Source organism: Moschus berezovskii, chromosome 6 (assembly GCF_049115385.1).
Source record: "Moschus berezovskii isolate FMDL1 chromosome 6, NW_MosBer_1.0, whole genome shotgun sequence".
In the NCBI taxonomy this organism is placed as follows: domain Eukaryota; kingdom Metazoa; phylum Chordata; class Mammalia; order Artiodactyla; family Moschidae; genus Moschus; species Moschus berezovskii.
Window position 1 is genome coordinate 70,105,395 of NC_142465.1, and position 23,351 is coordinate 70,128,745.

The 23,351-nt window shown below is 37.3% G+C and overlaps 1 protein-coding gene across 13 annotated transcripts in view; it reads left to right on the forward strand.

Annotated features, from left to right (window-relative positions):
• Window positions 1-23,351, forward strand: part of MYBPC1 (myosin binding protein C1) — a 99,309-nt gene that overhangs the window by 32,192 nt on the left and 43,766 nt on the right. For 11 of the 13 annotated variants that reach the window (XR_016037637.1, XR_016037638.1, XR_016037639.1 and 8 more), the window contains 12 exons: window positions 326-364; window positions 888-923; window positions 2,851-2,961; window positions 6,915-7,063; window positions 7,402-7,519; window positions 8,780-8,831; window positions 11,158-11,214; window positions 17,153-17,319; window positions 18,352-18,484; window positions 20,367-20,491; window positions 21,464-21,569; window positions 22,472-22,638. Coding sequence is in view for 10 of the 13 variants with exons in the window: in XM_088837146.1 (XP_088693272.1) it covers window positions 326-364; window positions 888-923; window positions 2,851-2,961; window positions 6,915-7,063; window positions 7,402-7,519; window positions 8,780-8,831; window positions 11,158-11,214; window positions 17,153-17,319; window positions 18,352-18,484; window positions 20,367-20,491; window positions 21,464-21,569; window positions 22,472-22,638 (1,260 nt within the window). In the remaining 3 variants the exon portion in view is untranslated. The remainder of the gene's footprint in view (window positions 1-325; window positions 365-887; window positions 924-2,850; window positions 2,962-6,914; window positions 7,064-7,401; window positions 7,520-8,779; window positions 8,832-11,157; window positions 11,215-17,152; window positions 17,320-18,351; window positions 18,485-20,366; window positions 20,492-21,463; window positions 21,570-22,471; window positions 22,639-23,351) is intronic. The other 2 variants (XM_088837147.1, XM_055396323.2) reach the window with 1 other exon arrangement.

Consider the following 23,351-nt stretch of genomic DNA (forward strand, 5'->3'; position numbering starts at 1 on the left):
AACGCACCTCCATTGTTGATTTCATCAAGGTTAGATTGTTTGCATTAATTTTGTTTCTAATTTACAAGTACATAAAAGTTTGCATAGAATACCATTTTTAAAGCTACTTTCATTGAGATTATCCAAATCTCTCACTCTTTTACAACATTTGTTTATTTTTCTCTTTTGCCTGCAATTTAATCTTTCAGGTGCCAAGTCCACTAAGGCTTACTCATCAGTTGAGTGTTTTGTGTAGTTTCTCTTCTTTTGCAGATTTCTCTTTTCTCAGGATACTCAGGATGAAGTTCTTTTCTCCTTGACTTTTGATTCCTCTTTCTTATTTCAGATGAAGAGGACGCCTCCCCTCCTGGTGCCCTGCCTCCAGGTTAGGATGATTCCAACTCCTTTCCCCACTTTGTAATGCATTATTGATTGACAGTAAAGGTGATGGATTGACAGAGTTGCTCAATGAGACCAAACGCAGAACAGGGTATCCCCTTCTTGCCAGTGCCAAAGAGGGAAAATGCTGGCTTTAATGGTAGTTTTTTTTTTTAACATCAGAAACTTTTTGAAAAGAGGCTTTCTTTGTGAAATAAATAAAAGTAGTAAATCTTGGATATAAATTTTAGGGGCAAAAAATGTGTTTCATCTCCAGATGTATACTCTTTTCCCTTGTTCTTTAGATATGTGAATTTGTAAAACTTTATTATTGTTTTTTAAATAGGATACATACCTTTTATAAATGTTTTCAAAGTTGAAGCTCTTCTGATTTTCTGTCCAGACCAAATTCTAGTGTCTTTTCTCCCCATCATCAAAAGAGACAGGATTTGGGGGATCCGAGAAGGTTAAAGCCAGCATTCTATTTTCTCCCTCCCCCTTGTGTCATCCAAATCACACTTTCCTTTCAGGTTTGGGTAGTCGGGCTCTGGAAAGAAAAGATTCAGGTGAGCACATACCGGAGCAAGGTGTCTCGACCTCATCCTAATATAGTAATCACTAATGACCTCATTTCTTGAAGCTGTATTTGATTCTAATCTTGGTTTTATTCAGTTTGTAGCTTTTATAGCAATCTTTTATTACATTCCTCTGACTAGAAAACTAATGCATTAAGAAACAATTAATTTTGCATGATACACACACACACACACACACGAATTCAGAAACCTAGCCACATACACCACAGGTTCCTTTGTTTCATTATCACTATCATTTTAACATTTGGCAAATACATAGAGATGAGAGACTTAAAAATCGCCATTCCTGGGATATATTGACATTAGATAATAATTCCTATTTTTATAGAAATTTACATACACTTAAAAAGAATACTGCCAAATGTAACCTGCTGTAGCCACTGGTTATTTATTCTTGCATTTATCCAACAAATGTGTTTGAGTGCAGACTGATTCTGCTATGGACCTCTTTGTGGGTGGGGTATTTTTGTAGACCCTTTCTGAGATAGAAATGAGCAAAACAGAAAATCCAAGTCCTCACATTTCAAATATTAATGGCCACTCTGCACTATCACAAATATACACAACATAAAATTTTAACATCAACTTGAGTATTTTAAAAAATTGTACAATCACGTGACAACATTGCTTAACTTCACTGTGAAAATGATGGTCTATGGTAGGAATACTAAGCATGATTGACACATGGGAACTAAAATAACTAAATCTACATTTCCTCCTTTTCAAGAAACATTAACAGGTTGAGTGTTGGCAACCCATGCACTTTTTTTTCCAGTTATTAGTGGCTGAAACTGAACTTCCTTTCATTCAGTTCTCAGAGACAGAAGAACTTTCTACAGTTCTCTCTCCTGCTCTCCTCATTGGACAGCTGATTGATACCTCCCAAGCACCTGGAGTGCAAACCAGAAAATGCAAAATAAGCTTCATTTCCAGATTGTCTGTCTTCACGGGAAAGCCTCAAAGAGATTATTTCTCTTTCTGTTTTTCTAGTTTTTCCCCCTCTCTTTCAGGATGATCCTAGAGTTCTTAAAATCTGTGCCTGCAGGTCACGATCTGTTACTTAATTGTCAAACTAAGGCCACATCATACAACCATCAATGAATTATCTAATTATACAACAGTGAAGAATCTAGACACATGAGGCCAGGCTTGGCAGTCTGACCTTTCCCACTTGACCTGCAAACTGATCCATCCCATTAGTCTTTTCCAACTCAGCTGTTGTATGCTGCTGCTGCTGAGTCACTTCAGTCGTGTCCGACTCTGTGTGACCCCATAGACGGCAGCCCACCAGGCTCCCCCGTCCCTGGGATTCTCCAGGCAAGAACACTGGAGTGGGTTGCCATTTCCTTCTCCAATGTGTGAAAGGGAAAAGTGAAAGTGAAGTCGCTCAGTTGTGTCTGACCCCTAGCGACCCCACGGACTGCAGCCTACCAGGCTCCTCCATCCATGGGATTTTCTAGGCAAGAGTACTGGAGTGGCTTGCCATTGCCTTCTCCACAGCTGTTGTATAGACAAGGGTTTATAGCCTGTCACCTGGAAAAACACTAAGACTCTGCTTTCATAGCCTTCCCACGGGTATTTATCAGTTAGGAGATAGGCAGAATTAGGAAACAAAGGAAACTTGGCTGCCAGGAAAGAACAACAACTTTTCTGAGAAGTTTTGCTATTCCTAGAAATTAGATTCCATCTGGAAGAAATAGCCCTTTAAGAATGGGAATCGCTCAGTTTCTACTGATGACTGTGGGGAGGTGGATGGAAAGAATGATGTTATATTTATCCAGGTTAATTAAACAAAGAGAAGGTTCCGTGTTGACAAGAAAAACAAACCCAGGTAAGTAAGTCTGCCTAAAAAGAACCTGGCCCTGAAATGATCCTTTTCCTCCTTTCTGCTCATTAGAATGGTCTATTGGTGAATCACCAGCTGGGGAAGAACAGGACAAGCAAAATGCCAACAGTCAGCTGTCCACCCTGTTCGTGGAAAAGCCTCAAGGTGGAACTGTGAAAGTTGGTGAGTTCCAAGCATTAAACCCTGGTCTTTTTTTTAAGATAAAGATGAAATTCAAATAGCATAAAATCAAGCATTTTAAAGTGAGTAATAAGTAGCTATTAGTACACTCAACTGTATAGTTCAGTTCAGTTCAGTCACTCAGTAGTGTCCAACTCTTTGCGACCCCATGGACCGCAGCAGGCCAGGCCTCCCTGTCCATCACCAACTCCCGAGTCCACCCAAACCCATGTCCATTGAGTCGGTGATGCCATCCAACCATCTTATCCTCTGTCGTCACCTTCTCCTCCTGCCCTCAATCTTTCCCAGCATCAGGGTCTTTTCAAACAACTGCATAACCAAGTACCAAAATATATTCATCACCCCAAAATTCCATGGACGGAGGAGGCTGGTGGGCTTACAGTCCATAGGGTCACAAAGAGTTGGACACAACTGAGTACACACACTCCCTAAAAAGAAACCTTGTATCCTGTCCAGCTTTATCCCTCTTTCTCCCTCCCTTAACCCTGGCAACCAATAATCTCTTTGTCTCTAAATGTCCCTATTCTGGATATTTAATATAAGTGGAATCACACAATAATATGGGACCTTTTGTGCCTGGTTTTTTTCACTTAGCATAATGTTTTCAAGGTCTATCCAAGTTGTGGCATGAATCAGTGTTTTATTCCTTCTTATGGCTGAAAAACATTCTATTGAGTGACAGCTATCATTTCAAAAATCTGTAGCATAGCACAGAGTGTTGAGTGCCTGGACGCCTGCCAGGGTAGGTTCAAATCAGTTTCCTCATCTGTAAAATGGAGATAATACTACCCATGAAGTACGCTGAATAGTCCCTGGCATATCTTCAAGTGGAAGCCTCAAGATGGAACTGTGAAAGTTGCTGAGCCGGTGTTTGCTGTCATTACAACACACCTTATTCCATAAAATGATTATAAATCTGCACACATGGTGGATCAAGAGTTCAATATCTCAGAGGAAGCTGATCAGACAGATGGTTTAATTCTGGAGATATTCATTGAAAAATATTGACTATACACCTCCTGTTTTAGACATTGTGCTAAACACTGAGTAAAATATATGAGCACTCAGAATTTACAGACTTAATGGGATGAGCAAACAAGAAGGAATTAAATAAACAAATCATCACAAAAGCCATCACAAATGCCATGAAGGAAGCAAACAAAGTGGTAAGCCAGAGAGTGACAAGGGGGTGCAGGAATTTTAACTAAATGAATTTTTATAAGGAATATATTGTGATCAGAACTAGTCTTTGAAATAAAAAGGAAAAAAAAAAGAACTAGTCTTTGACACCAAATGTTTTGCAAATGAACACACAGCTGACTACAGTCTAAAATTACTTCTTTTAGGTCTGGGATATAGAAGCGCACTGCATATGAATAGAAATGCTTGCTCTCCTTGTGTCTCTGAAAGACACCAAAATGCTGGACTGGCCATTTGGCTAGAATTTTGATGTTCTTTAGGTCTAATGAGTCAATACAAACAGATAGGAGACTTTACTTCAAAAAGACCAGCTTCATTTAGTCATATTCTTATAACTCCAGTCTTAGCATCATCTTGCCTAATAAAAAGGATGGAAAAAATCCATATATATATATGTATATATATATTAATATATGGTATGTATGTTTTCTCATTTTTTCTTTCATTTTTTTTACTCATAGAGATATTGTGGATTTGGTTTTAGACCACCACAATAAAGCAAATACCATTATAAAGCAAGTCCCAAGAGTTTTTTTCCTCCCAGTTCATATGAACGTTATGTTTACACTATAGTCTACTAAGTATGCAATAGATGCTTGGTTGGATGATTGGATGACATCACCAACTCAATGGACAAGAGTTTGAGTAAGCTCCAGGAATTGGTTATGGACAGGGAAACCTGATGTACTGCAGTCCATGGGGTCGCAACCAGTTGGACACAGCTGAGCGACTGAACTGAACTGTTATGTTTAAAAAAGCAATATACTTACCTTCGTTAAAAATGCTTCATTGCTAAAAAGTGCTAACCAATATCTGAACCTTCAGTGAGTCATAATCTTTTTCTAATACTAACATCAAAGATTACTGATCACAGATCACCATAACAAGCATAACAATAATGAAAAAGTTTGAAATATTGCCAAAATATGACATAGAAACATGAAGTGAGCAAATGCTATTGGAAAAATGACTTGCTCAATGCAGAGGTGCCACAAACCTTCAATTGGTTTAAAAAAACAAAACAAAACAGTGAATTTGAAGTACAATAAAGAGGAGTGCAATAAAATGAGGAATGCCTGAATAGGTGTTTTTTAAAATTTATTTATTTTAATTGGAGGCTAATTACTTTACATTATTGTATTGGTTTTGCCATTCATTGACATGAATCTGCCCCGGGTGTACATGTGTTCCCCATCTTGAACCCCCCTCCCACCTCCCTCCCCATCCCACCCCTCTGGTTCATCCCGGTACACCAGCCCCGAGCATCCTGTATCATGCATCGAACCTGGACTGGCGATTCATTTCACATATGATATATATATGTTTCAATGCCATTCTCCCAATTATCCCACCCTCGCACTCTCCCACAGAGTCCAAAAGACTGTTCTATACATCTGTGTCTCTTTTGCTGTCTCGGAGATCAATCCTGGGTATTCATTGGAAGGACTGATGCTAAGCTGAAACTGCAATACTTTGGCCACCTCATGCGACGAGTTGACTCACTGGAAAAGACTCTGATGCTGGGAAAGGTTGGGGGCGGGAGGAGAAGGGGACGACAGAGAATGAGATGGCTGATGGCATCACCGTCTCTGTGGACATGAGTTTGAGTGAACTCCGGGAGTTGGTGATGGACAGGGAGGCCTGGCGTGCTGTGATTCATGGGATCATGGAGAGTCGGACACGACTGAGCGACTGAACTGAACTGAACTGAACTGATACAGGGTTATCGTTACCATCTTTCTAAATTCCATATATATGCGTTAGTATACTGTATTGGTGTTTTCCTTTCTGGCTTACTTCACTCTGTTTAATAGGTTCCAGTTTCATCCACCTCATTAGAGCCGAATCAAATGTATTCTTTTTAATGTCTGAGTAATACTCCATTGTGTATATGTACCACAGCTGGAATCTCCACACTGTTCTCCATAGTGGCTGTACTAGTTTGCATTCCCACCAACAGTGTAAGAGGGAGAAAATAATAGCAAATGAAGCAACTGACAAAGGATTAATCTCAAAAATATACAAGCAACTCCTGCAGCTCAATTCCAGAAAATAAACGACCCAATCAAAAAATGGGCCAAAGAACTAAACAGACATTTCTCCAAAGAATACATACAGATGGCCAACAATCACATGAAAAGATGCTCAACATCCCTCATAATCAGAGAAATGCAAATCAAAACCACAATGAGGTACCATTTCACACCAGACAGAATGGCTGCTATCCAAAAGTCTACAAGCAATAAATGCTGGAGAGGGTGTGAATTGGTTGTTTTATACAAATTACATGTGCTTGGATTCCAAACAAAAATTATTTCCACTAATTTCCCCATTGCTCCTTTTCTGCTCCATAAACCTCAAAAGAATAAGCGGTTGGAGTATCCTAGAAACTAGGGTTGCTCATAAAAAAGGTCAGAGCCCTCCCATTGTTCAATTCCAGCTGTGCCAGTCACATCATAGTAGTCCTGTCTAATTCCTTTTGTGCATGCTAAGTTGCTTCAAGTCGTGTCCGAATCTTTGCGACTCCATGGACTATAGCCCGCCAAGCTCTTCTGTCCGTGGAATTCTCCAGACAAGAACACTGGAGTGGGTTGCCACTCCTGACCCAGGGATCGAACCTGCATCTCCTTTGTCTCCTACATTGGCAGGCAGGCTCTTTACCACTAGCGCCACCTGGGAAGCCCCAAACGGCAGTTTTTAAACCACAGTCTGAATTGCCTGTGTTTTTTCCCTAGGTGAAAATATCACCTTTATAGCCAAAGTCAAAGCCGAAGATCTTCTCAGAAAGCCAACTGTCAAATGGTTCAAAGGGAAATGGATGGACCTGGCCAGCAAAGCTGGAAAGCACCTCCAGCTGAAGGAAACCTTCGAAAGGCATAGCCGGGTATGACCCTGAGCTCCTACTGCAGGGGCTTGACTGGCTTGTTCCTCTGTGTGCATCAAAGGCCATTTTCAGGTTCAGCTTTGAGGGATGTCAGTTCCAGAAAATCCACTGGAGTTACCATTTCCAGTGTTTGTACTCCAGTGTGGTGGCCCTGCTGTGCCCAGGGGCTTCAGAGCACTGCACTGACCCCTCTTGTATTGAGAACATTGTACCAGAATCCCCAGATGCAGACACATCTTTAAGCCAATGCTGTGGAATTGGGGAAATAACTGCAATATGGTGACTTTTTTATGCCAGCAGGGTAGGGCTGAAATATGTTTGGATGCATTTCATTGCAGGTGTACACATTCGAGATGCAGATCATCAAAGCCAAAGAGAACTATGCAGGAAACTACAGATGTGAGGTCACCTATAAGGATAAGTTTGACAGCTGTTCATTCGATCTTGAAGTACATGGTAAGAGAGGCTTCTAGTCTGGATAAGTATGATTTTTTTTTAATGGGGTGTGAGAGGATAGAGGAGAATAAGGTCATTTATTAGTATGAGATTTTGAAAATAAAGTTTCCCGGGACAAGGATGTCAGGAAACCCAGGTAGAAGGGAGGATTTTCTCTTATAAGGACTAATGTCGGATACGGACGTTCTTCATCAGTATGTTCTGTGTACTGCCGAGAGTCAATTTGATAAGAATAAGTTAACGGTATATGTGTAGAGTAGGGGAAAAAAGCAAAACTTCAATAAGTAAACAAAGGGAAAGTTGACTTGGTAACAAATCAAAAGTGTGACATAGCTTTGTATTTTTAGACAGAGCTGATGTGATTTAAAACCAGAGCATTACAAATGTTATAGGATCTAGGTTTAGGAAGTGCTACTGTTCTCTGTAACATGTTACTTGTTCCATGTTTGGCGGTCATGCCTTTGGTCATAGGCACTGTATGTCCACTGGGATCTCTCCTGGAGTAGGGTAACTGGGAGGATGAAGAATCCAGGAACCATGGTCCATTCACCTTGAATGTGTAGGTAAAGGAGGTCCAGCATTTGTGACTCATTGTAATAAATCACAGAAGGGCTGTCACAGAAAGAGGGAAAGGCCCATTTTCCGTGTCCTCGAGAAGTGTTAAGGCTGATTAGAATCAAAAGGTGGAAATTATGAGACGCTGAATTTTGCATTCACTTTAGCACTAGCTCTTTTTTTAAAGCCATATATACACCACAGATGGCTGTGAGAGTCCCAGTCTGAGAATTGTCAAGAGGCTGAATGGCCATGGGTGGAGATACTATCGAGATTTCAGTATTAAGTGGGACTCTGGTCCTGAGCACTGCTTCTTCACCTGGTCAGGCATCTGAGAATCACCTAAGGGGCTTTCTAAGAATACTGATTTCTGGGTCCCCATCCTCAATCTGGTGAATCAAAATTTTCAGCAGGGAGATAAGGAAGCTGATATTTTTTAAACTCCTTGGAGGATTTTACTGGGCACACAGGTGGAATGACAACAGGATAGGGGAACTCCTAAAGTCCCATCATTGATTGTGACGGAAGGAGGATAAGCTCTGATGATGTCTCAGCAGCTCAGCCAGCCGGGAGGAAAGCCATGCTTCCCCCACCCGCTTCACCTGATTCCTTCCCTCTGAAGAATCCCCACAGCCTGGAGAGGAACTGAACAGAGAACTGGGTTCTTAATGGGTGTTTATTTTATTGTCTTCTTTCCTTTCAAAGAATCTACTGGGACTACTCCAAACATTGACATCAGATCTGCTTTCAAGAGAAGGTAACTTCAAAAGGGGGATCTAGGTATCTTTTGTAAAACATGAAAGTAAAGGATTTTCAAATACATGTTCCCTTCCTCCACACTCTATATTTCAAATGAGATCAAGTCTTTTCACCAAAGTCAAACATACCAAATATTCAGAAGTTAGTTTTCAAGAGATGCCATGGGCTTAATGCCATATTGTGTATATGCTGATCATTTTTTAGAATATTCTTGATATAGTGAAGCACTCATTTTATAGGTCTCACAGTTGCCTTAGAAAGACACATTTTCTTTCTATTCATATGTGGCTTCTTCCTGAATTGCATTATTTTCTACTAAATGGCCCAGAAAGATATATAACAATACACATCTCATATAGCATCAGTTAAGTAATGTCAGAAAACTTACATTGCTTTTTATTTAGGAATCACGTACAGAGCTATTAAACCATATGCCCAGAAAACTACAATTAAGTGAGTGAGTGAGTGAAATCGCTTAGTCGTGTCCGATTCTTTGCGACCCCATGGACTGTAGACTACCAGGCTTCTCTGTCCATGGGATTCTCCAGGCAAAAATACTGGAGTGGGTTGCCATTTAGCTCCTTACTAAAGTTAGCACAAGTATGGGATTATCCTAAATGAAAGACCATTGAATCTGCTGGAATAAGGAACATTGTAGAAAGGCAAAATATAGATACTTACCTGATTTATTTTGCAACTACCAAGGCCAAAAAATCAGAAAGTCGAGGAAGAAAATGAAAAAAATTTTCTAGTCTGTGAGAAATGTGACTAGTCTCTTCCTGGTATTATTTTCTTCTCTGTACTTCTTATTTATCTAGAATTCGTCCAAAATAGAAATTCATTAATGAGAGGAAATGTTTTGTTCTTCCTAAGACTGGAGAAGGAAATGGCAACCCACTCTAGTGTTCTTGCCTGGAGAATCCCAGGGACGGGGGAGCCTGGTGGGCTTCCGTCTATGGGGTCACACAGAGTCGGACACGACTGAAGTGACTTAGCAGCAGCAGCAGCAAGACTGAATCCACATAACAGTTTTGTTGAGTAAGGAAAGTCATCCCAAACTAGTATAAAGCAATGATTTAGCCTTGTTCATAAAAGGCAAAATTTCTTTCTAAATTATGAAGTAATGAACATTGTAATTACTCTTAAAAGATATGTAGTATGTCCTGATCAGTCCATTGTATTTTTAAAGTCATAACTTTCAAAATCTCTTACCTTCCCTTCACCCCATGGTTAGCAAATGCACAGATCTCACACTAGGTTCATCCTACGTATGTCTCTTTTAAGAAAGATGTCATCTGCTTAGTTTTGGGCTTTAAGAGAATAGAAATGTGTTTATGTCAATAGGTCTTTTCCAAATATCTGCTTTAAAGAAATTTTGAGAACACATTATTTGAGTTCAATTCTGATAACTTACGTGTTATACACACTGTTTTTAAACCCACAGACTCTTTTCTTAGAAACCATAACTAACATTTGTAAAGCGCAGGAAACAAAATCTTCATTAAAAAATTAAACATGTAAGTAACTATGTAGCACCATTTAAATGTGAGCTCATAGCTTCTATTTAGAGTTTATATGAAATCATGAAGGTGGCTGCATGCCTAAATTAAGATGCATTTCTCCACAGGAAAACACTTTTAAAAACTCCTAGTAAAGGGCTCAACAATTCCAAGACAAACTTCTGGAAAACATATTTCAAATGGTATAAATATTAACAAGAAAATAAACAGCTTATAATCCTCTCCCTTTCAAGAGAAAGGAATGCATCTTTTGAAAAGCTCTGCACTAGCTCCATTTTTGTTATGTTGCTATCACATTACCTGATTCATCTATTGATGGACACAAAGAGGTTACCTGTGATTATAAGCTTTGTACTTATATATTTGACACTAGACTACTTCATCTTACAAGCCAATCTCTGTTTGACTTTAGTAACAGAGATCAGCAAAAGTCCTTTGCTTTTTACACTCGGATGTTCCCAGAGCCCCCAACTTGCAAAAACAAAGTACTTTGTGTTGTTTGGCTTAAGTGCATTTGTGTTACCCTGTTTTAACACAAATCCAAGCAGTTTTACATACGCAATCTACAAAAATGTGTCTTCTGAGATTGTAGAGTAACACAAGTTCCTTGTGTTTGCTTTTCCACAAGTACATCCTCCGAAATTTAAAATGTCACTTGTGTGAAAAGAAACTGTGTTGATTTAGTCCCGTGATTTGTGTGCTAGTACAACATTGCATATATGTTATACATAGAGTGTTTGGGGGAATTGTTGTATATGTGACTCAGCATTAAACCCAGATTTGCTTTTCTTTTGTTAATGACAGTGGAGAAGGTCAAGAGGATGCAGGGGAACTTGACTTTAGTGGTCTTCTGAAACGTAGGTGAGAACCCACTGATGGAGTGAGGCGCTTTGGCCTGGAAATCTTTTAGATACCCACTCAGAGAAGTCAAGTTTAAAGTGGATCTTTTTCAAAGATCCTCTCATTTCTTAAAATGTGTTTTGCTTATGGAATATTATAACAGCATTGACTAAGTGACAGTGAAACAACTGCCTACTAATCTGCTAAATATTTTAGCTGACGCTTTTACTTTCTTTTTAAATATTTCATGAGTCTTCACATATTTTCTTAGTAGGGGATAAAGAAATTTGAAAACTGAGACAGAAGACTTAAATGCCTGAAAACTTCTTATTCCTCTCATGATTTATATTATTTCAATCATGATCCCTCATCATGATTGAATAAATAAAGCCTCCATTTTCCTGCTTTTGATATTTGACTGAAAAGTCAATTTCAAAATTTTGGTAGAAGTCTCAGCAAATGTATATATTTATGTGTGTATATGTATATATATATATATACACACACATACGTTAACATAGTATTGATGATTTACTGTATTTCATCAAATCTAAGACACCATGCTAATATATACCTATATTATAAACCACTAAGCAATGAAAAAAATTGTCCAAATAGCTTATTATGACATACTGCTGATTATAAGGTACGTCCTTATTTCAGAGATATTTAAAATGGCCCAAATTTGTGTTTTTAGAAGGGATAAAATAGTAGTGAAATGGAGATAAGTGTTTAGTATTATCACTTATGTTCCTTTAACTTTGTACTCTCTGGCAATAAAACTTATAAATTTTCATTATGGATATTTAGTACACAACCATTTTATAGAATTTCTGCCCTATATATGCATATTTGTTTTTTTGTTTTTAGTCGCTCAGTTGTGTCCAGCTTTGTGCGACACCATGGACTGTAGCCCACCAGGTTCCTCTGTCCATGGGATTTCCCAGGCAAGAATAGTGGAGTGGGTTGTCATTTCCTTTTCCAGGGGATCTTCCTGACCCAAGGCTCAAACCTGCATCTCCTGTATTGGCAGGTGGATTCTTTACCACTTGGGAAGTCCATATATGCATATATACAATCATAAATATACTATATTATATATATGTTATATATAAAGATATACATATCTAGATAGTTACTATAGCACAGAAGAAACATAAAGAAAATGACTTTTGCTAGGACGGTGTTTATGTACCAAATTTGTGAATAAACAATAAAACTACAACTCTAAATTAGTGATATATAACATTGATATCAGATTTCATTTAGTTTTTTAAGTTCACTTATTATTCTTACTGCTTTCTATGTCTACTGAAAATCATAGGTATAGGTATGCTTCAAAACAAATGACAAACGGTAATAAATAGGCTTGTGTTCATTCTCAGTTTAGTTGGGTGGCTTTATTCAAACCCCTGTGAATGAAACATTCACCCCCAGCTCTAAACATTTAGGCTGAGAACAGAAACATTAACAGGTGCCATTTATTAATAACCAAATGGATATTAGCCAATCAGTAGACTTTGGCAGTATCAAAAACATCATTTCTTCTCTGGATACTTCAAATAATCATTAGCTCAATAATATTTATTAATTCCCCAAAAGTATTTTAAAGCAATAGAATATGAAGTGACCTTAAATGAGCTGCACTCTTCCTGTTCCACAAGTGGGAGACCAAAGACCAGAGAAGTTGAGTGACTTACCCCAAGTCATACAGCTAACTTGAGGGAAGGCAGGGACCTACATTCAAGTTCCCTTTTCTGAATCAGCACACTTCCTGTGACTCCACATAAGAAACATCACTCTGAATCTGCCTGGGAAGTTGGCACCTTGTACATTTATAACAAGTTAAAACTTTGGAAAGACAAGAGGTTTTGGGTTGGTTTTTTTTTTCTGCAGTCATTTACTCAACCAGGAAAATGCCAAATGCTTTCTTTGTGTAGACTATAACACTAGTGGAGGTGAGGAAAAGAAATCCAATGCTTTCCAGTGCCTGGCACATGGAAAGATAAAAATACATATTTGTGGGAAGAAAAGGGTAGTGGTTAAAACGTGGATTTGAGTCTCAGCTCAAATCTAATTACTGGACATGACTTTGGTCAAGTGATATGTCCTCTCTGAGACTTGCTTTCCACAACTGTAAATGCAGAGAATAAAAACTACTTGAGTATTATTGTGAGAAATTAAGTTAAATGTAAGAGACCAGATTCATACAGGTGTCAAATAAATATCCACTTCCCCCCAAAATGTGACATTTTCCCTTGAAGAACTTACATTAGTGTCAACTATTTAATTTGTACTTGCCATCTTCCTCCACAAAGATTGAATCATATGCTAATTTTCAATACTACCTGAAAGGAGTTCAGGGTGGAGAGCAGAAATGAGGCACTCTGTGCTTGGGAGAAAAACTGGAAGGACAGGTTTTCAGATAGTTATATTCAGATATTTTCGGGAGCTGATTTTATGAGCCCAGTTCTCATATCTCCTCATATCTAGAAAGTACTAAAATCCTTCGTGATAACAACTGTTCCTCATAACTAGCAAAAGCTTCATGAGACTAGCAGAAATATTCCAGAAGAATATGTGCTTGATTGCATGTATTCCCCCTTCACCAAAATCACATATATACTGACCTTCCTCACTGCCTCTCAGGAACAGTTTCTCAGAGCTGTCTGAGGCGCTGTCTTCCAGGCTGCAGTCCTCGTTTTGTCCCAAATAAAAATTCATAGCTCTCACATTGTGCAATTTTTTAAAGTTGACATTAGTAAAGTGACAAAATACACATACAGACACATAATAAATCAATAAAAATGTAACAGATTATTAAGTGCCAAGTCTGATTAAAAGGAAAAGGAAAGAAAAAAGAACACACTAGTTCTATCAGTAGTTTTCAGAGTAAAAGAAATCTAATGGTCAAAATGACTAAAAAAGATTATTAGAAAAAACTGAGCAGTCAACATGTCTCTACTTCTCATTTTCTTTACATCCCCTAATTATGATTTTGACTTATAATTAGATTGTTGTCACCATGAGACTATATTCATTTAATATACTATCTACTAATCCACCAGTATAACTTTGAAAATCATTGTTTTCTCCTACTAATTTGTGAATTGCATGTGTTTTCACTGTAGTAATAACATGTGGTAATAACATTTCTACTCCTCCAAGAATGTGTGGCAAAATCCTCATGAGAATAAATATCATTACCACCGACATCTTTATACAACGATATATCTCCCTACCCTGAACAAAGTTAGCATATTCCAAATAGACATTAGATAAATCACAGTTAGTCTTCGGGCAGTATCTTGTTATGAGACCTGACCTATATAAAAACTTTAAAGTTTTATTCTACATAAAATTTCTATAACAGCTTTGTATTTCACTAGGATTGTTAAGTTATAGAAATTTTGATGTAGATGGAAGTACTGTAAATGTTATATAGGTCTATACCAATTCTTGGAAAAAAATCAGTAGTGCCATAGAAATTTGGATTTTTCTCCCTGCTGAAATTTAATGTAGCCAGACAGATATGGTCATGTGCAGCCACCATGGTAAGTAAAGATGTGTTCTGAGTGAGTTAAGGAAATACTACAGATGGGCTCCTTGACCTCGTATTCCAGCACAAAATGAGGAATCCATCTCCTTGCAATTTGGGGTTCAACTGAGTAGTGGAGAGGAAAGAAAGAAAGAAGCAAGAGGTCACTTGTGTTTGTATACAAAGTATGATAGGATAAAGGTCGTGGTAGAGTGGGATGTATTTTGGTGTTAATGAAAAAATGGTGAGGATGATCAGTTTTATAAATCTATCAACAAAACTGACTCAAGGAATCACACTGAAAATGGTCTTTATTGCTTAGTGACTTCCTCATGTAAACATTCACCTATACATCTGGGTATTCTCAGTGTTTGATTTGTGCCTCTTGTTAGCTCTTTTAATCTGTCTTTATCATTGATATCTTTAAATCTTTTCACCAATGTCAAGAGGATATTTGAAATATGTGGGCAGTTCTTCTTGGTTGAGATATAAATGGAACAAAATGTAGACTGGGGATAATTTTACAATGTGGGGATTCAGGCTAATATGACAAAAATAGAGCAATAATAAAGTGGATTGAGGAAAGTCCCACAGGGGGAAAAAAATGTATGTACACAGATACACATTTTAATCGCAATTCTCCAAGACGTCCTACAAAATATTTAAATGTTAAATTTGAAATGTAGACTGCTTTCAGGCAATAGATACAGTAGACCAGACAAATTATTACTAATATTTCAACTTCAGGACAATTTTCTTAAGCTTTTCAATTTTCCTATGTCATTAGAAGGCCTAGTTACCATCTCAGTGACATGAAGAGTGGCATCTTGAATCTTTAAGAATCACATTTTCCTAATGGTGTTTCTAGTCCTTCCCACAAAGGTCGCTGAGGGACCAATGACCTTTCACTTTCTTCCATTATCCAGATGTGCCTCAACATCATTTACTGGGCAAAAGACTTACATGACAACGGAAATTAGATATTCAGAAGCCATCCTTGCCTAATGCCACCCTAAACTCTAAGTTATGTTTACATTCTCCTATCCTTCCCTATGATTATAACCCAGTATTTCCCCAAGAAATTCTGAAATGGGTATAATTAATATGACAGTACAAACATATGTAACTCATTATTTACTATCATGATAGCATGCATCTGTTTTCACACTGATGTTTAAGATGTGTTGAGCAGTTTTCCTGGAAAAATCATACCCAAACCAGCATTATTCACAGTAAGTAGTCACTAAAATATTTCCAGTTTAACCTTAGTCAATAAAAACAGTCAGCTAAACTTAAACAAAATTAGAACTTCTTAGCTAGTTAAGGAAATCAATTTAAATTATATTTAGCATTTGCAACTAAGGCTCTTTCCCTGAAGAGTGTTTATTCCTGAGTTTTGTTTCACTTTTAGGTTTTAAAATACAGACAAGTGTATGTACTTTAAATCCTATATATGTGTGTGTATACAGTAGTTATATATGTTCTTTATATGTTCTATACATTCTTTTGCCAGTGGTCAAAATTTAGAAACATGATTTTGATAATCACACTAAGTTACTGTCAGCTTGTTCATGGAACCCTTTATGACTTGCTTTATAGTTTCACACTTATATTTTCATGATTCAAAGCAGTTTATACCCAAACTGCTTCCAAAAAAGTTCTGGACAGTACTTTAAGATGAAATGTGAGAGAATTTTGAGTCTCATTCTTTTCATTCTGACGATTTAGAAAAAAAAGTTTTCTCTTTAAAATAATATGTATACACAAAAATCATATGAAAAACAACCAAACCAAAAAAAAAAAAAAACAGAAACAAAGAACAAATGCTTAGTCACAGTTTCAAACTTTTTTGTATTAAAAAAATAGCAAAAAATGTTTAATGTACACATTTACTAACATGGTAGGGAAAATGCTATTTGCAAAATCTGAAGATTTGAAATACTGTTATTTGTACCGTCTCCATGCAGAGTTAGGGTATGCACACCAACGAAGGCAGAAAGCATTGTTCTTTAATGGACCAACACCTAAAATCTTCTGGTTCTTAAACCTTATTTCAATATCTAAATCCTAGATGAAAACTGGTCTTTTAAGTTTCTCAAAATCTCATCTCCTATTTGGATTTTCAGGTTGAAAATAAGTAAAAATAGCTTAAGGATATTTCCTGAAACCCTTCTATCTCCTTAATACTGTGTTTTTAACTAGAAAAAGGAGAGCGTTAATGCAAGTGCACGGATCTGACCTTTGACTATCTATAAGTTGCACTGAGACTTCATGCAAAGCAGACTTTCTCCTTGGCTATTTAAATACTCAGGCTTTAACCAGAGCTTTTAGCACTGAATCAAAAAATCGGTACCATACTCCGACTTTCCTTTAAAGGCCAGTGGGCAGCTATTAAACTAGGCAACGGTTCTCCCCGGTTAGGGAGGTGAAGCAGCAGGAGGAGCAACCCGAGGTAGACGTGTGGGAGCTGCTGAAGAATGCGAAACCCAGCGAGTACGAGAAAATCGCCTTCCAGTACGGTATCACTGACCTGCGTGGTATGCTCAAGCGGCTCAAGCGCATGCGCAGAGTGGAAAAGAAGAGTGCAGGTGAGGACGTCTGAGCATTCCTAGGGGAGACGATAATCCTCCCTATTTCGTACTGGGTTTATACCTGGAGAATCCCAGGGACAGGGGAGCCTGGTGGGCTGCTGTCTATGGGGTCGCACAGAGTCGGACACGACTGAAGTGGCTTAGCAGCACCAGCAGCTGTAGTGGAATTTGCAGGGCTTACGCTTCTCTTGGTTAACTTGGCTTCGGGTGAAATAGTTCACTGCCCCGCGCATCTCCAGCAAAGTAGGTAGGGAACAGCTGCTGAAGGTTTAAGGTAACAAAAGTACATTACAATGACACAATGTATAATGGAGTACTAAATATTCCTGTGTTACTGGGCATTTCTCAGCAGCCCCTTTCTCCATTCGCTGCATCTCTCCGTCACTCTCAGATTCCTGATTCTTATTTAGGTAGAGTAGATTCTGTGTTTGTTTTACTGTTACATTCTTCCACCCATTTGATGAGTCATGGGGAATTCATGTCTCACACCTGCTAAGATAACCCAAGTGTTTAAGCATGTCAATATTTGCGCAGGTTTCCACAGTACAAAAACTGTGATAAGCTTACTGTTTCAATCAGTCAAAGATATTCCATTTAAGCTCATGAGTCATTGGAAGTATCTCATAAATTCTATGATAAAAAAAAACTGTCTGTAAGATAGATGTACACAGATAATGCCAATGAAACTGAAAATAATCATTTTAGGAGAATAAGCATGTCCTTCAAGTTCAAATTTCATTTGGTTATTTTATATTATACATTGGCCAAAGAATGAAGACAATCATTTTTAAAGCCTCTTCAATAATTCTTTATGTTTCTTTTAAAAGCATATGTACTCTCTTAAAATTTTTAAACCATCTTATTATATATAAATCGATGCAGATTTCTAAAATATAAGGGATAATTCAAAAGTTTCCTATTTCTTCTTTTTGTCTAAATTTATTCAGTTTTAGGTTTTCAGATTGACTATTTAAATTCATATCATATGCATATACATATTAATGTAGTTTTGTATCTTCTCTCTACTAGCTTTTGCAAAAATTCTTGATCCTGCATATCAGGTTGATAAAGGAGGCAGGGTAAGATTTGTCGTCGAACTGGCAGATCCAAAGTTGGAAGTGAAATGGTATAAAAATGGTCAAGAAATTCGACCCAGTACAAAGTAAGTCAAATTTGCAAATAATCAATAGTATATAAATCAAAGAGTAATTTGACTTGATTTTCTATGCCAGAAAGCACTTTTTAGTCATAGTCGTTTGATGCAAAATCATATGAGGGGACAGCAAAAACTTTTTATGTATTTTGGAACCATTTAAGTATGGTGCTATATAAATTAAACCTTGCCTTATGTTTTAATTCTATATAAACTATTTCAAGTACCTGTAATTATGATTTTGTGTCATTGTAGGTTATATGTGATTACTTCAGAGTATTCCCAAACTTCGCCCAATTTTAAAAAAGAATTTGAGAAAAATTGAAATATGTATTTGATATACCAGCTTGTAATGGGAATCACACCTTATAAGTAGATAACTTTTGTTCTTCCAGAATAGCATCTAAAGCCTATGTTTTATTGTTTTTTGACTCTTTTCCCAAATGAAAGAAACAAACTAATCCCTGATATCTGATGGTATTGCTAGGCTTTTAGGAAACCACTTTACAGAGATCCTTCTCAGTCTGACAGATTTTCAACTCCAATATATCTTTTTAAGTTAACAGGAACCATATGTATATTTATAAATGGCTTTAATCCTGAAAATCTGTCACTTCTGTGGAACAGTTAGGTAGTTTCCAATTTCTTAATGTGGTCCTGCTCTCAGAGGGACTTTGTGATAATAATGTTTATATCTGGTAAAAGTCTCTTGAAGGCAGCCTGAATTTACCAAAAACATAATTTTCCTTGGCTATTTTTATCTCAAAAAATGTTGCTTAGTGTTTTGTTCTTGAAGTCTTTGAGAATTTCCCAAGTAAGGACTTTTTCTTTCATCTGTTATAATGCCCTAATATACCCATCCATAATCTAGATCACAGATAATCAAATTTTGCAGTCTTCTGGATTTCAGGTTTTTGTTTCCACTTAAGTTCTTTTTCAGTAGATGATAACTATGATATATATGATAATACTAGTTCTTAAGCTCATTTAAGATGATATCATGTTGTATCAACTATATTAATGATTAAATTCATATTATTGCTTAAATTGTGTAATCATTTTTCACCCAATAAAATGTCACTGGGCTAGCAAGGAGTGAATTCAATAAATCAATGAAAAATATAAACTTTCTCTCCTGCTATAAAGTAGATGAACTGATCACTTTAAAAAATGTAAAGAGTTAAAATCTTAGCCTACCATATTTTCCAACAATAGGTTAAAAATTGTTCATTGGTAAATATGTGAGTACTTATTTTATGTTTGGAATGAAAAATATGTGTGCTAAGTTGTTTCTGGAGAAGGAAATGGCAACCCACTCCAGTATTCTTGCCTGGAGAATCCCATGGACAGAGGAGCCTGGTGGGCAGCCATCCATGGGGTTGCAAGAGTCGGACACGACTGAGCGACTAACCCAACCCAAGTTGTTTCAGTCGTGTCTGACTTTTTGCGACCCTATAGACTGTAGCCTGCCAGGTTCTTCTGTCCATGGGATTCTCCAGGCAAGAATACTGGAGTGAGTTGCCATTCTCCTCTCCAGGGGATTTTCCCAACCCAAGGATGGATCCCGCATCTCTTATGTCTTCTGCATTGGCAGGCGTGTTCTTTACTACTAGCGCCACCTGGGAAGCCCAAAAATCATATATAAAAGAAAATAATGACAAATATTATATGCAAATATGCATATGTATTACATTATGTATTATAAAGATAGAAATTGGCTTCATGTTTAATGTTTATTAAACTACGTAAGATATGGCTAATAAATTGCAGATCAAAATGACTATTTCTGACTCTCAGATATTATGGAATTATAAGCCAAATTTGCTGTCAATAAAGAAAAGAATAAAATCGGGTTCACGGACTCTGTTTATCTTCCTCCTATTTAAAACAGATACATCTTTGAACATAAAGGATGTGAAAGAATCATGTTTATCAATAACTGTGCGCTAACAGATGATTCAGAGTATTATGTGACAGCTGGTGATGAGAAATGTTCCACTGAGCTCTTTGTGAGAGGTAAAGTGAAATCTCTTATATAACCATTAAGAGCCAATGGCTCTCCTTCTCTCAGGGGTAATAATCAAAACTGAAAATGGTGACGTGAGCTCTTGAGCTCCAGAGCAGAAACAGCAGTGCCTCTCAAGATGGTTTAGCTTGAGTGTTAGCCTGGCTCTGGATTGAAGCATTTTTGTACTGCTGTTTACTGGGTATCCTAAGTAATCTTCAGGTTTGCTGAAGACTAGAAAAGCCAACAGGAAAAAAAGCTGTTGAGTAAAAATGCCTTGTAGTTTTGGCTCATGTAAGCAGTACTTTGCAATTTAGTTGCTCTAGTGATAGCTTTTGAAACCCAACAAAGTCTACTGGATAACTGTTTCACACATTCAGCTCATCACAAATCGATTTCCCTTGAAACAGCTTCGTTAGTAAAAGTCATCAATGGTTGCCACTGACATTGCTGAAGACCATCATTTACTAGTGAAAAGAGCTGGAGGGTGTCAATGAAGCCATGAAGCATTTATTTTCTTTATGAGGACCTGTGGCTAAGACAGCTTTGTAATCTTGCACATCAACTATACTTCAATCAAAAAAAATTTAAAGACAATTCTGTAATCTCTATCATCTGTCTAAAACCATAAGTAGAGAGTTTTAGTGTTATATATTTTCCTTCCTCAGAAATGTCTATCTTCTGCTTTCTTATTTGCCCAAATATTATCTGATACAATTTGTCTGCTCTCTAAAACAATCATTTATTTGATTTGAAGAGTTCTTGGGAAATTATGTGAACCTTACCCAGGGATGCCAACTGTTTATTTTGCCATGAAAAGTCATGAAAAAATCCACCTTCTAACTACCACCATCTAACCATCAGTCTGTGATCAACCACACTTTCTTATTGTTGGTTTTTCATCTGTGAACAAACCCAGGGTCATGAACAGATTTTGGGGCATTTAATGATTCTGATGTTCTTTTTTTTTTTCCCCACAATAGAGCCTCCAGTTATGGTGACCAAACAGCTGGAAGATACAAAAGCTTATTGTGGGGAGAGAGTGGAATTAGAATGTGAAGTGTCTGAAGATGATGCCAATGTAAAATGGTAAATAGATATCCTGAGGTCTGTTCATTTTTAATAAACAAAAAAGTCCCTTCAAACTTTGGAGAATAGGAAATTGCTTTTACACATATGAAAAGGATCTCAACCTCATTTGTGTTAGTAGAAAATGTAGCTAAAACTATCCTAAGATATTGGCTTTTTTCACCTGTGAGACTGAAAAAAAAGATCCAGGTATCTATATTGATAAGGATATAGGGAAGTAGGCACTTGCTAGTAAATGAATGTTTCAAGGTTCCTCATGTCTATTTGACTCCAAAGCCCATGGCTGCTCTTTCCGATGCATGCTCTTACTATGCCATGATGGCAAGTTTTATGGAAAATATACTTTTTTAATGTTACTTCTAGTCAATTTATTGTCACAGTATCTCAGAAAAATATTTTAGACTGAAAATCACCAAATTACTTGAACATTTCTTAAAAATAAAAAGCGTATTTTGGGGATCAGATGAGATGTGTTTCTCAAGTTCACTGGGAGTAACCTCAAAATTAAAGACTAGAAGATCCGGAATCTTAAAATCTTAATTGAGAGACAGAGTAAATTCTGCAGCAAGAATCGCTAGTAATTTGGTTTAGAATAGATTGTTCATTGTAACCTAGAATCATAGCTATCTTTAAAATGAATTAAAATGCTATTCTTAGTAGTGTGCACCAAGAGCCCAAACATAGGTAATATCCACTGTTAGCATCTTTATCTAACTGATCTTAAGTGAAAGGAATGGGATTTTTTTAATGTAATTTTCAGATAATACTTGTTATAGTATTCATCTATTGATGGAAACTGATCCATACATTCTTTAATTCAACAAGCAGTTCTTAAGTGTCTGGTGACTACCTCTTGAAGCATTTTTTATAAAAAATTTTTAAAAATCATCTCTTTAACTCAGGTTTAAGAATGGTGAGGAAATTATCCCTGGTCCAAAATCAAGATACCACATTAGAGTTGAAGGCAAAAAGCATATTTTGGTCATAGAAGGAGCAACAAAGGCTGATACTGCAGAATATTCTGTAATGACAACAGGAGGACAGTCATCTGCTAAACTTAGTGTGGACTGTAAGTAAGACTTCCTTGTATGTCTCCCAAGTTGTTTCACTAGTGTGTTGTGTATGTTAATTCCGTTTTAGAAAAGTTTCAATCTGTTTGACTTCAACCTGTGGCAATTTTAGATGTGTAAAATTAGATTCCATTCTAGCTGAGTGTCTATATCATATCAATCAGAGTCTCTAAGAACTTACTCCTCAGTTTAATAGAGTACCAGTATTGAGAAGGAACTCTCCACCGTGACCCATCCATCTTGGGTGGCACTACATGGCATGGCCGGAGAGTTCTGACAAAACATGGTCCACTGGAGAAGGGAATGGCAAACCACTTCAGTATTCTTGCCTTGAGAACCCCATGAACAGTATGAAAAGGCAAAAAGATAGGACACGGAAAGATGAACACCCCAGGTTGGTAGGTGCACAATATGCTACTGGAGATCAGTGGAGAAATAACTCCAGAAAAAATGAAGAGACAGAGCCAAAGCAAAAGCAACATCCAGTTGTGGATGTTGGAAGTTGTGGTGATGGAAGTAAAGTCCAATGCTGTAAAGAGCAATGTTTCATAGGAACCTGAATGTTAGGTCCACTAATCAAGGCAAATTAGAAGTGCTCAAACAGGAGATGGCAAGAGTGAACATCAACATTTTAGGAATCAGTGAACTCAAATGGATAGGAATGGGTGAATTTAACTCAGATGACCATTGTATCTACTATTGTGGGCAAGAA